The following is an 18,546-nucleotide window of genomic DNA, read 5'->3' as shown; positions in this document are numbered from 1 at the left end:
TCCAATGGGAATTGACTGAACAGAGGTCCCGTCACCAGAGTCCCCATTCATTGCTGAAAGATAGGCTCTTCCTCCAGCTTCAAGAAGTGCAAATGAAATGTCATGAATCAGCTTGCTAACAGGATGGCCCTGCATTGCTGTAAAAATATCCAGTCCATCTATTTTCAGACATAACTTTTTACATTTACACATACAAGACAGCACTATATTTTTTCAGGTCCCAAGCGTGCCCCTTTACGGATGGAAACACCTGTTTGTTTTGGCAAACGTCTTTGCCGACATCAGACAACTGGGCATTAAGCAGCTGGAGCGGCTCCTTGCCTTTATGACACAGGAGGACTATTCTTATCAGGACTGCTTTCCACAACCTCTTTTGGACCTATAAGGAAAAAATGTCTAATTGCTCAGAATCTGTATCAGAACACCATGTTCTTACTGCTAGAAGTGACTCTTCTGACAAGAGGACATGCAGAGCAGTTGAAGGGAACCTGAGAAAATCCAGGGTAAAAGAATGAAAGGAAACACATTTGGCCTCAAAAGCATAATTTTTAAATGCCTAAGATGGAGATGCTGCTTGAAAAATGTGGGAAGATAAAACAGTTAGAATTTTGTAATGTTTTCTCATTTTTCTTTCCAAATCCAGTCACTTGGTGCATTTAGTTTTTCCAGCAATTAAGTTACTTGCTAAAAATGTCACTTGTTTTTGTTTGTTTGTTTTTGTTTTTTTTTTTTTTAATCCTCTGTGCAAAACTTTGCATTGAGGAGATTTGATATTAAAATCTGGAATCGGCTATTTCAGTGTTAATTAGATGTCTGCCCTCTCTGCAAGCTGAGTAGTACTGGTTTGCTGTTCTCTGTGTGAAAGTCATCAGTTTATTTTCCTAAAACCAGCTGCCTTTTAAAAACTATTCTGCACACCTCTCTGAACTTAAAGTAATCACTTGGACAAACGGAAGCTTCTCTAAAGCAGATGTGTTGATAAGAGACATTTTTAAAACCTTGTATCTAGTCTCCTTTGTATTTTTCTTAAATTCAGTAATCCTCTTCCCCACTTAGCTTAGTGAGTGGCTGACCCAAAGCCAGCGAAGGTCAGAGAAAAGGCTTCTTCCAAAACAGTGAGTGGTTACAACACTGCAAGAAAAGGGGGACTTGGTGGAGGGATTATTTCTTATTTGTCCCCTAGACAAATGCTGTTTGATTCCAGAGAGCGCACATGAGCCATATGATACTGCAAGGAAAGTCATGCTAATGCTTTGCCTTGGACTGGGAAAAAAAAAAATAAAATTGGATGATCTGATATTCTAAGAGCTGACATTTGTGTAGTATGTGTGTATAGATAAGCAATTAAAACTTAGGCATTTGCTTATGCTAGCTCTCTAGGCTGCTTGACAGTTCAGAGGATGTTATTATGTAAAGGTAAGGATGTGAAATAAGCATCTCCACAATTTCTCCTTTCTCTCTGCATTGAGTGTAAAGGCAGCCTAGGCAAGGAGCTTAAATTGGACACATAAGATCTGGGTAATTAAAACTTTGTAAAATGAATCCTGCTTTGTGACTTAGAGAAGGGGGTGCTTTCCTATTTATATAGTCTTATTGTATTGCAGTAAATGTGGAACTGGCCTTTTTTGGTGCTCTTATATTATCAGTGATAATAAATAAGATAATAAACAGGTTTGTATCTGTATTTCCCAAGACAGCTTTTTGTACACAGAGGTTTCAGTCCACAGATCTCTGAAAAATCTATTAAAAAGAAAGACAGGCAGTCAATGCTTCAAGAAGTTTAGTGCAGTGGAAACGTGGGATGAACAAAATTCTCACTTTTAGCACCTTTATCGTCTGACAGAGTAGCAAAGCTCAGTGAGTCACCCTCAAATCATTCAAGATCATGTGCTTCATTAGACAGGAAACACAGATATATCTCCACTGATATATAATACAGAGTGGAGTATTAAAACGGATATATATTTGTTCTATTTATATTCCTACTGGCAATGTGCAGAAACTGAAACACAGCACCTCCAGCTCCAGGTGGCCAGCAGGTATCAGGAAAATACTCCCTACACAGGAACTATCTCCTTGAGCTAACCAACATATGTGAGGTGCAGAAGTCAGGGTTCAACAGCCACCTTTTTCACCCCTAACAAAGATATGTCATCAAGCGCATCTTTTGACTGTGTTCAGTGTGGGGTATGTCTTTCAGCCATGCCAGTAAGTCAGGCAGTTGCTTGTTTGCTACCACATACTTTGTGTGGCAGAGACAAAGGGCAGGGTGTTTTATGAGAAAAATAGGAGGATATTAATGTCAAAAAGCAAATGTGGCTGCACTTCAAAATACCTTACCATATTGAAGGTGCTAAGCATCATATGGGATTATGTTACCCAGGATTAGTAACAATTTAGGCTGGCTACTTAGCTGGTGTAAATCAGTGGCATCCCACTGGTTTCTATGGAGCTTTGTTAACTTGTGCTAGCTGAGGATCTGGCCTTCAACTAGCTGTAATAGAAGATCAGAATCTCTAGATCAGTTTGTTCAGTCTCTACCAATCAGCTTTTTTACTGACATTTTTTTCTTCTTAAGAGTTGTCACCTTCTGAACTTAAACATCCAAAAACCCATCTGCTTATCAAGACATCACAAAAATTTGCACCCTTCCAGGCAGGACTTCAAAACATGTTATGAGCCCACACAGCCTACCGAGCAGGCAAAGACACTCTGGGATCGCGAAGCAGGATAAGCAGCCGTCCTGCAGCAGGAAGCGGCCGACTGAGATGCTGAGACTGGGAAGGGGGAAGCATCGATTTTATCAGGTTGGGACCTGTCTCCTCAGAGGAGGCTAAGCAAGCAAACTCCATCCCTTGTTAGTATGAGTCAGGCGATCATAGTTTCTTGTGTCAGTTAATGTGGGGCTCTCTAGAGTAAGCTTCTGCCTACCCCTGGAAAGATGCGTTCTAATTGATTTACCTGCAGTCTGGCTCAGATGTTGTGATTTAAGCACACCACTACTAGGAAAAGTGCCATCAAGGTCAAAGCTGCATTCATTGAAGACCTGAGACAGGTATCTATGCAACTACAGTGCTGAGCTTTGAAGTTGCCATTTTAGTTTTTGGAAACAGTCTACCTGAGAGAGAGCACAGAGCTCAGTGGGAACCTGCTTCTTGGCAGAGTACTTCTCAGCCTGTACATAGCGCTGGACTGCCAGAGCTAGCTTGTCTCATGCCCTGAGCTAGGTGGTTTAAAGCAAACGTGGGTAACTCTACACTATGCAGCAGCCCACAGCATAGACAACCCTTCAGGGTTTAAGCATTTGGAGATGACTTTCCAGCACAACTTCAGATTCCATGAAGGTGTTCCTTGGACGCCTCCTCTCGGGGTGTTTTGGCTTCAGCCAGGCTTTGCTTGTGAAATCTGAGGGGATCACATCACATGATTTATCCTGCATTTACTCACGTATAACCCAGCTTGACTATACATCAATCAACTAATTTTAGCAATGTTAAAACTGAAAAGAAAAGAATATCTCATGAATATACTGACCTGCCTCCCCAACCCAACTTCCCTCTATCGTCCTTCAAATTCTTGGCAATTTTTGAAGGGGCTTCCAAAGATTATTCAGAATTCTCTGCATTGGCTTATGGCATCCTAGGACATTGGTGGTGCTTCTAGTCCTCACATTTTTGGGGGAATTTCAGAACATATAATGATTTTTTTCCCCTCAATTGCGCATTTTCAGTATCTTCTGTCTCCATCCATCATATAACTAAGTGAGCAAAATTTGCCTGCTTTGCTGTATTTCATGAAAGGCAAGCATTGTACTGCATAACTTGACATCTTTGCATAGATTTTTTGGCTTGTACAGCACAATGGTGCTAAGCTTTCATAGGTGCCGAACACTGCATAAAGACATGACGCAACAGTGAAGGAAAGACCACTTGTAGTTAAAAATCTCATTGTGAAAGTGGCCGTGTAGCTTATATGTGTCATGGCACAAGAGGAAATTAATCAACATTATATTGTTCTGTTATCTTTGGATAGGATAAGAATATTTTGCAAAAATAGTGTTTCTTGCTTATTTTGCTCCCAAAGCTCGAAAAGTAAAACCAAGGCAAAGTATTTGATTTTTTAGCTCTTTTTCTGTATAATGAGAAACACAGGGGCACATAGGCTGAAAAAGGATTATAATATTTTATATATTCTGTAGTTCTTCAGACCTGTTGGGGAAAGAATTAGTAATGTATCTATATATCTGGTAAAAATATCTCGGTGACCTCATACTCACATTTGTGTAAACATCACCTCATCAGTTCCAGATACTTATACAGGAAACAAATCTGAATGCTCCTCTAGTGTTCTATACTTAGGCAGGTCAGCCGGCATATGTCTGGTCTGTAAATACCCAGTTTTACTTGGGTCCTTATTTTAAGGTTTCTCTCCTAAGAGTTTGCTGCAAACATGCCCTCAGCATTTTCCAGTGTGCCTGAGGGCTCCCATTAAAAGCTTTATTAAACAAAAACAAAATACAAAGAAGAGCTGTACTGGTTGGTAAAGACTTGTTCGGGATTGAATTTCTAAATATTGCCATAATAGTCCAGAACTGACAAAGTGAGTATCAAATGATTTTTCGTAGCTGTCAGTCACTGTGGAATGTGACCACAGTTTGCTCTATGCCCCAATCCCCATCTTGCTAACAGGTTTCTAAAATCAAAATTATTCTGCAGAGTTTTCCTGTTAATCTTTCCTAGTGGACTCTAGCATGTGGAACAGACTTCTGACTTCATAGCTTGGGGGGGTGTGTGTGTGTGTGTGTGATTATAGCATAGTAAATTGTATGTTGCCTGGTGCAACAACACAACGCTTGCGATTATTTTGAACATATAACCTTGAATGTCACATGCTTAATTTTCCAGTTGTGAAGTAAAATAAGGAGAGAGTGTAATAAAAGAAGGCACGTTACAAAAGTAAATGCAAAAAATAGCAACAATTATAACTTGAGCCTTCAGTTAATAATTTTAACATTTTTAAAGATATATGCCCTGCAATAGATTTCAGGAAACTCTGTATACGTGAAAAACATCAAATTAGGGAAAAAATATTAAGTTTTTAGAAGTGGGAAGAACCCATTGGATTGCCAAGTTTAAGTTTCTAGAAAGACAGAATATTACAAGTCCTCTAGAGAGACAGTATATAATGATCTAGTAGATAGAAAACTGCCTATTATACAGGACTCTAGCAGTATTATTAGCAGGGTTACATGAAGGTACAGATTAAAATCACTTTGGCTTTATGCAGGCTATCTTTACGACCAAAAGAAGCAAGTCGTGTATTCATAACTGTAATGCTGCCTGTGGAGGTATGAATGGTGATGACCAGCCTTCCCTAAGTGATCTGCTTAAAGCTATAATCCACACAGGCAATAGCAGAAAATACTTTTGAATCACCAGTCCTTCTTTAGCTAGTCACTAGACCAACTTTCTCCAACAGCTATCTGATTTTGTTTGCTTTCTAAGGCTACATGTATATCACTGTGCTGTTGTCTTTTCTTGTTTTTTTAAATGTAGATAGTGATGTTCCATGTGCAGATTCGGACAGTATTCTTTCAGCTGTGATAATGGAAACAAGGAATCAAGAGGGCTTAAATTATTTGGTATTAGTCAAAGAAGGCAACGAAGATCAAGAAAGCAACAATTCTGCTGAAGTTAGTTAAGTCTGGTTCCCTGTGTTTGAAGGAAAGAGGTAAAGAAGAAAAAAAGCTCTACTAAAGAAGACATAAGCCAAGGAAAATATTCTGCACATCGTCATACTTACAGAGATGTCTTAAAAAACCCAGCAACTTTCTAAAACACTAAAACTACCAGAAAATATCATGAAGTACTGAATGATGTGTAGCAGAATAAGACAACAATTACTTATCTTTTGATTTTCTACATGTTATGGTTTGGGTGTTTCACAGTTTAAGGGAATAAAATTCAATCAGACAATGAGTGGTTTTATTGTGGTGTTGATGAAATCTACACAATCACATATGCCTTAGACACAGTAGTCCTTCCAAAAAAGAGAGTGTTGGTATGCTGTTACAAAGAAGGAACCTATTTGCTCATGAAAAGAAAAAGCTGTTGAAATCTGGCTTCATAGTGCACAAACAAGATTTTAAAAATTGAAAAATTAACATAAATCCTTACTGTATTTTTATGATCTCCAGATCAGAAAGCAATTGAAAAAGGGTGACTGGGGTGACTTGTCCACTGCTGGGGATGGTCTGTTTCACTATGTAATTTAAACAAATGCTTGCAGTCATCTTGAATGTTAAGTTGCACAGTGACTTATCTGTGAATCTAGACAGTCCTGTTTTCTTACATTTCTTTTCCTTTCCTTTCTAATGCTTATCATCCTTGCTATTTTTTATCAGACTGGGTGAAGTGAGATACTTTTCATTGATATGTTTGGAGATCAAGTCAAAGTATATAATAAAATGACATATAAATCATTACTAAATAAAAGACAGCGATAAGCTTTTTGGAACGTTTCATCATGAGCAGTAGCTTGAAAATTATGCAGAGCTATTCACTGATGTATAACAGGAAGCTAGAAACATGCTCTGTTTTTATGCAAATATTTGATAATGGGGGACACTGAAGAGTAGTAAAGGCACTATCTGATGTCAGAATGCATAAATTTTTAAGATGCAACTCCACTGAAATGAAGCTTCAAAAGTTTATTAAATGGAGATCCAACACAGATGAACAAGAAATTTGTTTTTTGACCATTTTACTCAAATGGAATAGAAATTGAGAGCTTTTGTATTAGGATTCTTCAAAGTCCCTGACAAAGCCCATTCAAGCAGTCTGTAATTATATATATATATATTTTTTGTTCAGCTACAAATGAGTGCAAAAGCCAGATTTCCTAATGGCAATTTCAGCACTTCACTATGCTCACCAGACCATGAGTGATGGATAAATATATAAATGCTGTATAATGTTTCCTTCCTCTTCAAGTGCTGCTTGATTGTTTATAGAACCGTACCTTCCATTTAAATAACTTAAGCAACGTTTGCTAACCCATAGCATGTGCTAGCCAGAAACCAGGAAGATCCCAGTTCTGTAGACACCCCACCTAGATGACTTGATGTACGTGTGCAATTCCACTTAACTGAAGAGGATTACTCAGTCAGCAAAAAACAAACAAAGGTTTTGAAAATGAACAGGACTTATATGATATCTTTTTCTTTAGCAGGAGATGCCTTAAATACTGACAACATTTTTTCTAGACAACAGCTTTCACAGGCCTCATGACCACAACTGTGATGTGATAACCCAAGTCAATTCATTATGGTGTAGATCTGAGTTGAAAAAGAATCATGTAAGAGCCTATCCAACATGGGTAAACTGGGTTAGTGGGCAATGAGCATCAGTGACAGTCAGCAGTCAGAAGCAGCACCCCTGAGGTCTTGAACTAGTCACAAATATGCAAAGTGGCACAGAAAGAACGGAGGGGAGGTTAAGTCTTGTTTTGTCCACATTTTATAAGTGTTGCAAGACAAGACTAGTTTTAATGGAGGATTTATCACAGTGTGATGAGAAAGAAAATGTCAAGTTTAACACATTGCAAACAAATGAAAGCTCAGGATATTGACCAGTGATCTATGCCTTTTGCATCTAATAGTATGAAAAATGTATTGGACTGGATAAAATACAAATCTCTTGATTCAGATCTAAGAATCCTGATCTATAATTTGCTGAATTCAGTGGAGGACACAATACCTAACCTTCCCCATAAATGCAGTGATCTAAGGCATGCTTGGTGATACACTGTCAGCTCTGAGCATGGTCCCACCCATTCTCCCTCTCTTATTTTCCTGCCTTAGAGAAGTATGCAAATGCAGCTATTCCATTGAGTTATGGTAAAGCTGAATATGTCGTGTGCAAACTTACCTCACTTGCATCCATCCATGATGCTTCTTACAGAGTTTCTTAATTCTTCACATTTCTGTATCACCTTCCTCTTTATACATCATCATTTCACCTTCTCTCTCATTGAAGTGATGCTTCCTCCCTTCCTTTAAACTCTTCATGATGGTTCATGTTTTACTCATTCATTCTTATTCACTATCAGGAGGACACCTCTCACCTTCAAGCAGCCAGCCTCTTGTGACAGTTTCCATAAGTACTTTTGGAGAAAGTAATCTGCACATGTAATCTGTCACACGTAAGAGGTGACAAGAATGAAAGACCTTTTTAGAACATTCTTTCTTGGGCCTGTATATGTGTCTGATAGTTGGTAACTCCTCCTGTGGCAGATCAAAGGAAAGAGGCAAGAAAGCTTTGAGTTCAAGTGTCTTGACTTTCAGGGCTACAGGTTCTTAAATGGGTTTAAGGGTGATAATATAATTTAAAGGAAATATGTGTTTAGGGGAGAAAAGAATCCTGACATATCAGAAAGGTTAAATGTGAAGTAAGGGTACAAGTGAAGCAGTTGTGGTGACCACACTTGTGTGGCGTACTGCTGAGACTCATCCTCAAATGTGGAAGCAATAATGTGCATTTTTACCTTCTTCATTTAAGGTGCACAGTGAGACTGAGTCTAGGGTGTGATATCTATGTAGTAAGAGGAATTCTGTCTGGATTCTCTTGTAAGCCAGAGGAATCTACCTAAATAAGAGGAGAAACATGTCCTGGGAAGATTCCCTCCGCAAAAGCTGGAGGAACCAGAAAGTGATGTCTGAAGTCTGAACCATAAATGCATGTGGGTTCTTGTCAGCAATTCCAAAAGCTTAACAAAAGCATTATTCTTAGGTTAATATAAAGTAGATGGATCCAGTCTTCACCTGCTGTAAATCAGGTTAAGTATGTTAAGCTATGCTGATGTACAGAGGTGGAGAAACTGCCTCCAAGACTTTAGCTTCTTAAGATTTGGCCTAATACAGGTAGACCTATGCCCAGCCAGTTCCTGAGCAAAAGATGGCTAATATCCCTAAGCCTCCTCCTCTCCACTTTATTGATGAGCATGACATTACATGGCATGGAATATCTCTTTGGTTCGTTTGAGTCATCTGCCTGGTTGTGTCCCCTCCCAACCTGTTCTGCACTCCCGGTCTATTCAGTGTGGGGGCAGAGTGAGAACCAGAGAAGGCTTTGATCCTGTGCAAGCACTTTTCAGCACTAATTAAAACATTAGTGTGTTACCAGTATTGTTTTGTTCGCAAATATAAAACATAGCACAAGACAAACTGCTATGAAGAAAAACTCCAACCCAGTACAGTCTCTAACCTGCACAAGAAAAGGAGATGTGTGCACCACAGCACTGATCAGGGGATGCCCTAGTTGGGTCTCAACAGTTACTCTCAGGCTCTTTCTCATTCCTTGATGCCAGCACAGACATTTGGTGAGATCACTGAGCAACGACGGTAAGCATACTTCTGGATGTGATACCACACACAACCCACTAGTGCTGGGCTCTCAGATGGCACTGACTGAACTCTGAGCCATGCTTGGACAGACATGGACATACTATGTGGCTTTAGTTGGCTTATTTAATCTCTCAGCTGCAGACCTGACATCCATATGAATAGAAAAATATTTACTGCTACCTATGAAAAGCATTTACTACAACATAACACAAATGCTCCGGTGATTAATTAAAGTCTGTAAATTGTTTTGTACATGTGAAGTGCCAGGGTAGATGTTACTTATTTACTAAGGAAGCATTTTTGGTGGCATCAATTCTAGGTCTGCTATCTTCAGTCCCCTTGGTCTACAGCAGGTGGTAACACCCAAATGTCAGTGCATTTCTGTTTTTCAGGGTTGCTTGCAAGAGCTTTTGAGCTGCACATACTGACAACAGATCTTTCCAAAACCTGTGTACCTCATGCTTTCCATTTGGGACTATGATAAAGATCCTACAAAGGAAAAGCCAATGCTTTATGACAAAAATATTGAGTCCTTATTGGGTCAATTATAAAGTTACGGATATTTTGCATGTAGCTGCTGCTGCAAGATATGCCAGGCTTCAGTGGGATCACTCTTATCCCCATGTGCCACAGAGGGAGTGCTCAGCAGTTTGACATGAGCTATGGGAACGTGGCTGTCAAGAGCTCTGGAGGGAAAACTTACACAACTTGAAAAGAGAAATTTTTGAGATATGAAAGGCAAAAGACATGTTTGCTTGTATCACATAAGACTGAAAAACATGGGGTGTCAAGATGATTCCTTTGCCTTTTTTATATTTAACAGTCAGGTCTCACCTCTGGGAGATTTTTTTGTCAGTCATTCAGTAGCATCATTCCAAGATTTGGGGAACTTAAAAATGACCACCAGAAAGGCAAAAGGTTGTGCAGCTACATTGCTAACACAAATATTTTCTACTAGTCTTTCTTACCTGCAAAAACAATAAAGGGGCCAAGAAAGGCAAAAGCTGAGTTCACCACAGCCTTGCTTATTTGAGAAACTTGAGCCAGGACTCAGGGCTGAGACCAAAATTGTTATTCCTCAGGTTTCCTGGTACCCTAGATAACAGAGACTAGTAATCTCCTCCAGATCGCAAGATCCCTCAGAATTCAATTCCCTCACCACTTGTATGGAAGGCACAAAAATCCTTACAGCAGGGACACTGCACCCTTGCTTCTCACAGCTGTTTTCAGCAGAGAAAGCTTTACCATATATTTGATTTGACCAATGTCTCCAATTTTTATCTTTTTATTTTTTTCTTTGACATCTCTGGCATGCTACTTACGATGTTTTGAGTCCTGAAGTGGCTTTACTGAGCATAATCGGGTGAAACTGACCCTCTGTGATTCAGGTTTAGGACTATGCATTTTAATAATAACTGTGAAGGCAAGCTCTCTTCTAGATTCAAATTTACTTCTTTCTACACAAAGCTGATCTTAATTCAGCCTATAACAGATGTGAAAATAGTCATTACAGAAAAGAATGTCTGTAAAATAGCCCTGACAGGTCTGTTAATGATTAAAAAGTTCTAATTTATCTTAATTTCTTTTAATTGATTATTGAAAGTTTTTCTTACACACACACACATTGGAGTGAGTTGCAGGAGCTTGCATATCAGGTGGATTTTTCAAACGATCATGGGTCTATTTATAATGACACTTGGCACCTCTAACTGACATTATGTTTTAACTCTAATAAATAACCAGAAACCCAGTGCATCAAAGCCAAGTGATGATGCCAAAATATTGTCATTATTGCCAGTGACATGACTGATACTGCCGTATAAAATAACCTTTTTTATAATGTGTTAACTTCTTTAGACGACGTCTTCCATTTGGAGGACATTCATCACTGCATTCTATCTTTTACGGTAAGAACAGAGCTGTAAAACAGCCACTCTCTGTTGGATATCAATCCCTTTTGCAATGCTGTTGACATAGGTGGATCTTCATTTTCCTGCTTTTTTTTTTTCTCTCCTGTTTTCCCTGGTTGTTCAAGTCACTAGTGCTCATTAGGTATGAGGCCACTATATTGTCCTATGCAGTACAGTAAGCAGCTACGATTGCCTCTTCATCTGTCCTATAGGAAACTCTGTTTAGTAGCACCAAAATCTCATGACACTGATTAATACCCTGGTGTATTTCTCTACATGTATCCAATTTTCACACCTTTCCAGGACAGTTGACCTGTTCTCAGTAATTTCCAGTCACAAATGTATTTAGCTTTCTCTCACAGAGAAACAGGAAAGGCAGAACTCTGTGAGTCACAGAATTAACCTTTTATGAGAATATCTTCTCTCACATCTTCATATTTCTTCTGTCTGACATCACCACATACCCAGGGATGGAAACCTACTCACACAGTGCAGCCTTGTGTTCTTCAAGTAAGACCATGCCAGCTTTGTGTTTTCCTTGGTTTGTCTGCTGACATAGGCTTTGTTATCTTAACAGAGATATCACTCCATAATTTTTGAGTCTGCTGCTTAAAGCATGAAGAATTATCCCTACCTGAGTCCACTAAAACAAGGTTAGTGGCCATGATAAAACACAGTGAGTTATCAAACACATCCTCTTGCTTACCCCACTCAGAGATGACTCTTGGACTTAGTGGCAGCATCACCAGGTTAGACACTGACATATCACAAAAACAAGCTGAGAAGGGACTATTGGTTCCCTTCATTAATACAGGTATCAAAAGTGAGGGAAAACGAAACATTTCAAAATAACATCTTTGTTCACTTAATCACGTCGTTTTGCAGCAGTTAAATTTAGGGGGTCACTAAGGGCTGGGTGATGTGGCACCAGGAAAAGGGTTTGAACTTACTGCAGTTCAGTTGCCAGACCTGCATGCAGTAGTCACGCTGCCACCAAAATCAAGCTTTCCCACTCCTCACTTTCTGGTTGCTCCCATTTTTTTTCAGAACTTTTCTCCAGGGAATGCTTTCTGAAATGCCTACCTGTTTCCATATAGAAATTTATTTCTGGGGAAAAGTGTTACTAAAAACCTCTTCAGCATTCTTTAATTCAATTTTATATTATATGATGAGTAAAGTACTTAATCTTGATGGAAGCAATATAAGAAAAGGTAGTGACAAAGTGACTAGACCTGCAAGTACCCTTTTGCTACCGTGTTTGCGCAGTTGTGTTTTGGCTCAGATCACAGACTCCTGCAACTTCAGTGTAGTGTATAGTTTCTGGGGCATGAGAAGCAAAAAAAGAAATGCAAGCAAGAAGATGTCTTTTAGAAGACAGGCCTATATGCAAAGAGGTTGGACTGTGACTGTTACTCTGAGGACTATGCAAATATAAAATGTGCAAATTCTTACCTGATTTACATGTTGGGTTTTTTTTTTAAATTGCAAGAGTGGCAAGTTAAGTGGCAAAGCAAAACAATAAAGTGCCCTGGGAAATACACTCCCAAAGAGAGTAAACAAAACCAAATACAAATGCCCTCTTAAACACAGGATTTGCATTTTCTTAGCAGAATAAACTCTGTGCCTTGACTCTGTGCTCTCACTGAAGTGGAGGTCATGGCTAGTGACAACTGGGAGCTGTTCCTGGAGGCTCTCTTGCCTTTTTAGGTTATGAGGGTCTCTGTGAGTTTAGGATAATATGATTGACGGCTCCACTCCGGCCCCAATTAGCACCCTATAATTTATTAGCTTCTGCTTTCAGATTATGCGCTAACTTCACAAATATTTCAACCACGGAAACAGCAGCTATCAAGTGTCTCTTTCCTGATCCAGCTCACTGGGACAGCAGTTAAATACAAGGAGAGAGCTGTGCAGGTCTGTCAAGAGAGAATAATCATTTGTATCTGTGCAACTGGGGCTGTCGCAGCTCTTTAGGACTCAGCTTGTGGAAAAAAAAAGGTTGTTCAGCTGTATAGGGGATTAGGGCTTGGTTCCTACCACAGGAATATGGTGCGGGAATGAGGCCAACATGTAGGCTTTTCCAGAGAGGGTCTATGTTTGTGTAATTCTGTTTATCATAGAAATACTCCATGCAAATAGCACTCATAGGAAAGTTTGCGTCCTTCCTAACGCTGTTCCTTTGCTCCTCATTGCTGCAGCATCAGGCCAGAGTAGTAAATGTAGGAGGGAGGAGACTGGGTGAGGCAGGAGAACAGAGATGGGATGGTGAGATGGAGAGTCAGGGCTGGGATCAGAAGTTGAGGACACGTGAAGAAGTTGGGAGGGTGTGATGAATGAGGAGGGCTCCTTACACCCATACCCGGACCAGGTCAGCAGTGGGGAGATGAGGCACCCTCAGTAACATCCAGCATGATATTACATCTCCTAATGTGACAGCTCTCCTGTTTGGTATTTATCCTGCCTTTACCATGAATGTGAGTAAGCAACTAACACATCCCTAATGACACGCTCCAGTCCTCTGTCAGCATGTGTTTTTGTGGGCTGCAGGCAAAGGGAGGTGCTCGTGCATGAGTAGGGCTCAGGGATGCGCACCCCTGCACCCTGCACTTCTGCTTCCTGAACCGCTGCACCCCGCACAGGCTCCTCCAGCACCTTCTTCCCCTTCACCTGCAGGACCTGATGCAGAGAGGGCAGGGGCAGGAGAAGGGGGACGTGGCACCTTGTTGCCTCTCTGTTGCAATCTGCGTGAACAAGTTTAGTGCACATTAATCACGGGTAATGCCTGACTCAGGAAGTGGTACAAAGTGCACTGCAAAGGTAACTCCTGTATGATTAGAGATGGACATGAACAGGGGACCCCTGCTAGCCAGAGCTGCTTGTCAGTACAGTCGGTTTAGAGAACAGCCTTACTGTGCTGGGAACTAAATTAATAATACAGTTCCCAAGACTGTAGCCCCAAAGCTTAGTGGCTAACTGAAGTAAAGCTTTTTACTTTTTTCTTTTTCTTTTTCTTTTTCTTTTTCTTTTTCTTTTTCTTTTTCTTTTTCTTTTTCTTTTTCTTTTTCTTTTTCTTTTTCTTTTTCTTTTTCTTTTTTTTTCTTTTTCTTTTCTTCTTTGTTTTTCTTTTAACAAACCCTTATTTGCATTTCCCTATGCAAAATTCCCTAGCCTACAAAACTGATACCCCACTCCTCCAAATAATCACAAACCAATTCTCTCTCCTTCCCCTGCTGCAACTGCTCCTCTGGGTGGCAGGCCAGGGAAGCCAGCCAGGACACCACAATCCCGCAGAGGAGCTGGCTCACCCTTCTGTAATCAAAAGGGCACGTTAATTACAACCCTTGCCCAGAAAAAGATACACAAGAACTGCCAGTCAGATAACCCTGGTGCATCCAAAACTACCAGCACCATTTTCCTCTCTTCCAGGAAGGGACCAACCTTTAAGCACACGCTAGAGCTTGTCATGAACCTAAATAGGACTTCAAAGGGAAGGCGAGAAGGGACTGCACTCCGTCCTGACCCAAGGAGGAGACAGGGCAGATACATTTCCCCAGAGACGGGCAGCACACAGTCCAAGGGAGGCACAGGGAAGGCACAGGGGATTACTCAGACTCTCTTTCACTCTCTCTCTCCTTCCCTCCTCCTCCTCTGCTCCTATGAAAACATGACTGGAAAAGGAGGTGGGAAGTAAGCAATGTCACCCTAAAGCTCTCTAACATTAGACTGTAAGTGCAGGGGCACATATATATGTCTAAGAGCTCCATGCTGCATTCTTGCAACTGCAGCTATACTGAAGCAAAACCCTCGCTAAAATAAAGTGGGGTCTGTGACTACAAATATTACGTCCCATCCCGTGTCCATCCTTCCCTTGACAGATCACTATTAACCTCAGAGTCCATTAAACCAGTATTTTAATCTTTGTTCCTTCATGCTTTGGTAGTTTTCAGTTCTTTTCAGAATGGGAAATAAATGTCTGCAGTGAGTAAGCCCAGGGCTCACTTTGTGAACTCCTACAAACTGCTCTGGCTCGGCAGCAGCGGATACTCTCGCTATGCCCACTACTGCCGTGCTCTGCAAGCAGATCCCCTCCCTCTGCCTCCTACCCTACACTCTGCACGAACGGGCCGGGAGCTGTGTTTGTTCGTCTGTCCCAGACGGGCTAGTCTGCTTGTCAGGTGGGTAGCTAGAGAGCACAGGCCAGTGCTAACCTGAGTGACACTCGGAAAGGGGCCGCAGGAGGATCTGCTCTTCAGGCTGCAGGAGCAGCGACTCACAGCCCTGCTCTTTTGGTGTGTGACAAACAGGTGACAGATAAGGCATATGTAACATATAGGAAGGATTTCTTTTGTATTTTCAGATTTCCTGCAAGCATTCATGATTAAGCAAGAAATAACCTATGATGCAAAGAGGAATAAAACAGACTTGAGAAATGGCACCAAGGTTATTTGCACTTACTGCATTAGGAGCTGTGGCTCCAGTCCTGCAAAGACACATGCCCAAGTCTTAAAGGTAGGTGCTGTGAGCAGTCCCATTGGAGACAGAATAACAGAGTGAGCAAAACGCTGCAAGGATTAGACAAAATAGGGCAGGCGTGCTTTCAGACTGCAGTCCATCTGGAGTAGGAGCATTTTTAAAATGCACACTTAACCCCTTAAACCACAACCTTGACTTTGCTGTTTGGATGCTTTCACAACACAACAATAAAAAAGAGTACCTAGAGGGCAAATATTGAAACCAATATTCATGTATTCATTGCATAAATTCTTGTGTTTGAAAACATTCACAGACAAAATGAATTGTAAATGCCAATGAAGTAAATCTGTTTTGTGCTTACATGAGCATTTCCAAACATATTTGGGCTGTATTGCCCAGCACTCCTCATTATGGATTGCAGAGGTGATGGGGAAAAAAGAAAGAAAAAAGAAACTATTGTAGTGAAGCACAACCAATGATAGAGCCATATTTTTTTTTTTTTAAAAAAAAAAAAACCCTTTAAAAACAGCCTAAGAAAACCCACAGGCAAATGCTCACAGAATGATCCTGTTATCTCCAAGCCTCTGCAGCAATAAAGTTAAATGCCATTTTTAGTTACTTTTCTCCTGCAAAATGCTGCTGCCTTCTTGATAGACACCTCAGAACATTTTTGGTTTAACCAGTAATATAAATTCTAGAGCCCTTCCCTTGCCCTTTACAGTTTTCTGGGGCTCTGGCTAATTGGAGGCTGAGGGCGAAATGCTCAGGGGTATGTCTGGCTGAAGAAATCACGGCAAGTCACCTCCTGCCATTTGCCGAGCTCTGGCCGGGGATGCTCTGCACACATTGCTCCTTGCCAGCTTCTCACAGTATTTACTCACACTGCTTTATTATACTCTTACTATTAGGATTCCTATACTTTCCCAGAAATGGAGTTATTGCTGAGCTGAAACGTAGGAGAAGTGAGTTTGGGTTATTCATAACTCCATTTCTGACACATGATGAACATTATGTCAGATTATGTGAGAGTGTCAGTAGGTAAAAACTCTCACCACGGAAGTCCATTCTGCTGCTTCTCTTAGTATGAGAGGGATAATGTTAGGACTCTATTCTTACATGCATAAAACTTTGTTAGCCTTTGAAGACATTACATTAAGAAAAAACAGGGGGAAAAAAAAAAACAAAAAACAAAACCCAAACACGGTTGTGTTGAGATCCGATATTTTGCATGTAAAAAAGTTAGCTTTAAGTCTAGGGGGAAATTGACACTCCATTTCTGCACTGTTTCATTAATTATTCATCACCCTGTAATAGCATTTTAATATTGCACTAATAGTGCAATAGCAATGCTAAATGCTACAGTTCCCTCCTCTATTAGCTTCATGATGAACCATCTGTTATTATGGAGCAGAACTCTTACTTTAACCTATTTTACAGACACCATACACTAAAATGTAGCACTGCAACAATCTTGCGTTTTCTTAACTTTTGTATTTATCACTGTAGTTTTTACTCACGAAGAAAATATTTTCAACTGCTAGGATTTCTATTTATCTTTACTGCAAAGTAATAAAATAATTCACTTCATCCACATGACGGGTATTTTTCCTATTTCATCCTGAAGTCTCCAGTTTGCCTCATTTCTCTTATTTAGCTTTAATTCTTCATTAAAGCACACAGGGTGAAAGAAGGAGATACCTTTAATGCAGCTTTCCTACTGTTAAATAGATATCTTATCCCCCCTTTCAAAACAATGAAAAAATTATTAAAGTGACAAAACGACAGCGACAAGTAGACAAAGAGAAATGTTAGAGGCAACCCAGACCTATCGTCCATCATGTGCCTTTCCTTCTGGCGTTTCCCATAAAGGCTGTTGGGTTGAGGGCATGCTGTTCTTCACGGGTTTCCTTCCTCCCCCTGCTTTAAGAGGGTTTTACTTTCACCAGAAAATGTGTCTTGTAGAAAAAAAAAAACAAACAACAAAAACCAACAAAAAACCACAACCAAACAACCGTTATATATCCAATACAAATGTTGTGCCAGACTCTGAGAAGTGCCACCTTGGTTTTCGTGTTTCTGGGGTTTGAGCAGTTGTGCGTGGAACAGCTGCATCTCTGTAAGCCCAGGGCAGGTGGCCCCAGCCACACACTTGCCACTCAGAACCACAATGCTGAAAAATCTGACCAGTTCCTTAATAGTCCAGAAATGTTCATGAGTTCCAGTTTCTTCTCCTTTTACTTTTCTATAATAAAGTAAAAATCCAGTTCAAAACTGCTAAGTAGCTTTCCCATGTTTGCATTTGAGAAATAATTTTCGCTGTCATAAAAAAATATTCACACCCTAAAAAAAAAAACCCCAAAAACCACGATTTCCTCTGCCCTCTGTATGAAGGCCAGTGGTTTTGCATCACCATCCATGACGTCATTTGACTCTTTTAGAGTAGTCTGACCGCAGTTCTGGGTGTGGGGTCTGCTTAAATAGAAGTTCAATGTCTTTGGCTCTCCTCTTGCAATGGAAGGATTTTCTTCTCCAAAATAAGTTTAAAGTACCATCCTTGCAGTGCCAGGTCCTTTTAAGTCCTGTTGTCTTTCCCCGAGCTGCAGGACCATTGTGGGCTTGGAAAAGGGCAAGGGGGGATCTGAGAGTCTTTGAGTCAGCACATCAGCTCAGAAGGGATCCGCCACAGAAGGAGTAACGGCGAGCTGCAAACCAAGATCAGAAGCTGTTACAAACTGACTCGATTTCAGCTCTGAATGCCAC

At 40.5% G+C, this 18,546-nt stretch overlaps 1 protein-coding gene across 1 annotated transcript in view; it reads left to right on the top strand.

Annotated features, from left to right (window-relative positions):
• ROS1 (ROS proto-oncogene 1, receptor tyrosine kinase) overlaps positions 1-5,701 on the top strand; it is a 74,694-nt gene extending 68,993 nt beyond the window's left edge. Inside the window, exon 44 of the mRNA XM_026845473.1 lies at positions 5,556-5,701. Within this exon, the coding sequence (XP_026701274.1) occupies positions 5,556-5,701 (146 nt within the window). The remainder of the gene's footprint in view (positions 1-5,555) is intronic.
• Positions 5,702-18,546: the final 12,845 nt, after the last annotated feature.

This window comes from Athene cunicularia (genome assembly GCF_003259725.1).
Source record: "Athene cunicularia isolate RWA chromosome 3 unlocalized genomic scaffold, athCun1 chr3_part1, whole genome shotgun sequence".
In the NCBI taxonomy this organism is placed as follows: domain Eukaryota; kingdom Metazoa; phylum Chordata; class Aves; order Strigiformes; family Strigidae; genus Athene; species Athene cunicularia.
The sequence above is the reverse complement of the archived record's forward strand: the minus strand, read 5'-3'. Positions and strand labels throughout refer to the sequence as shown.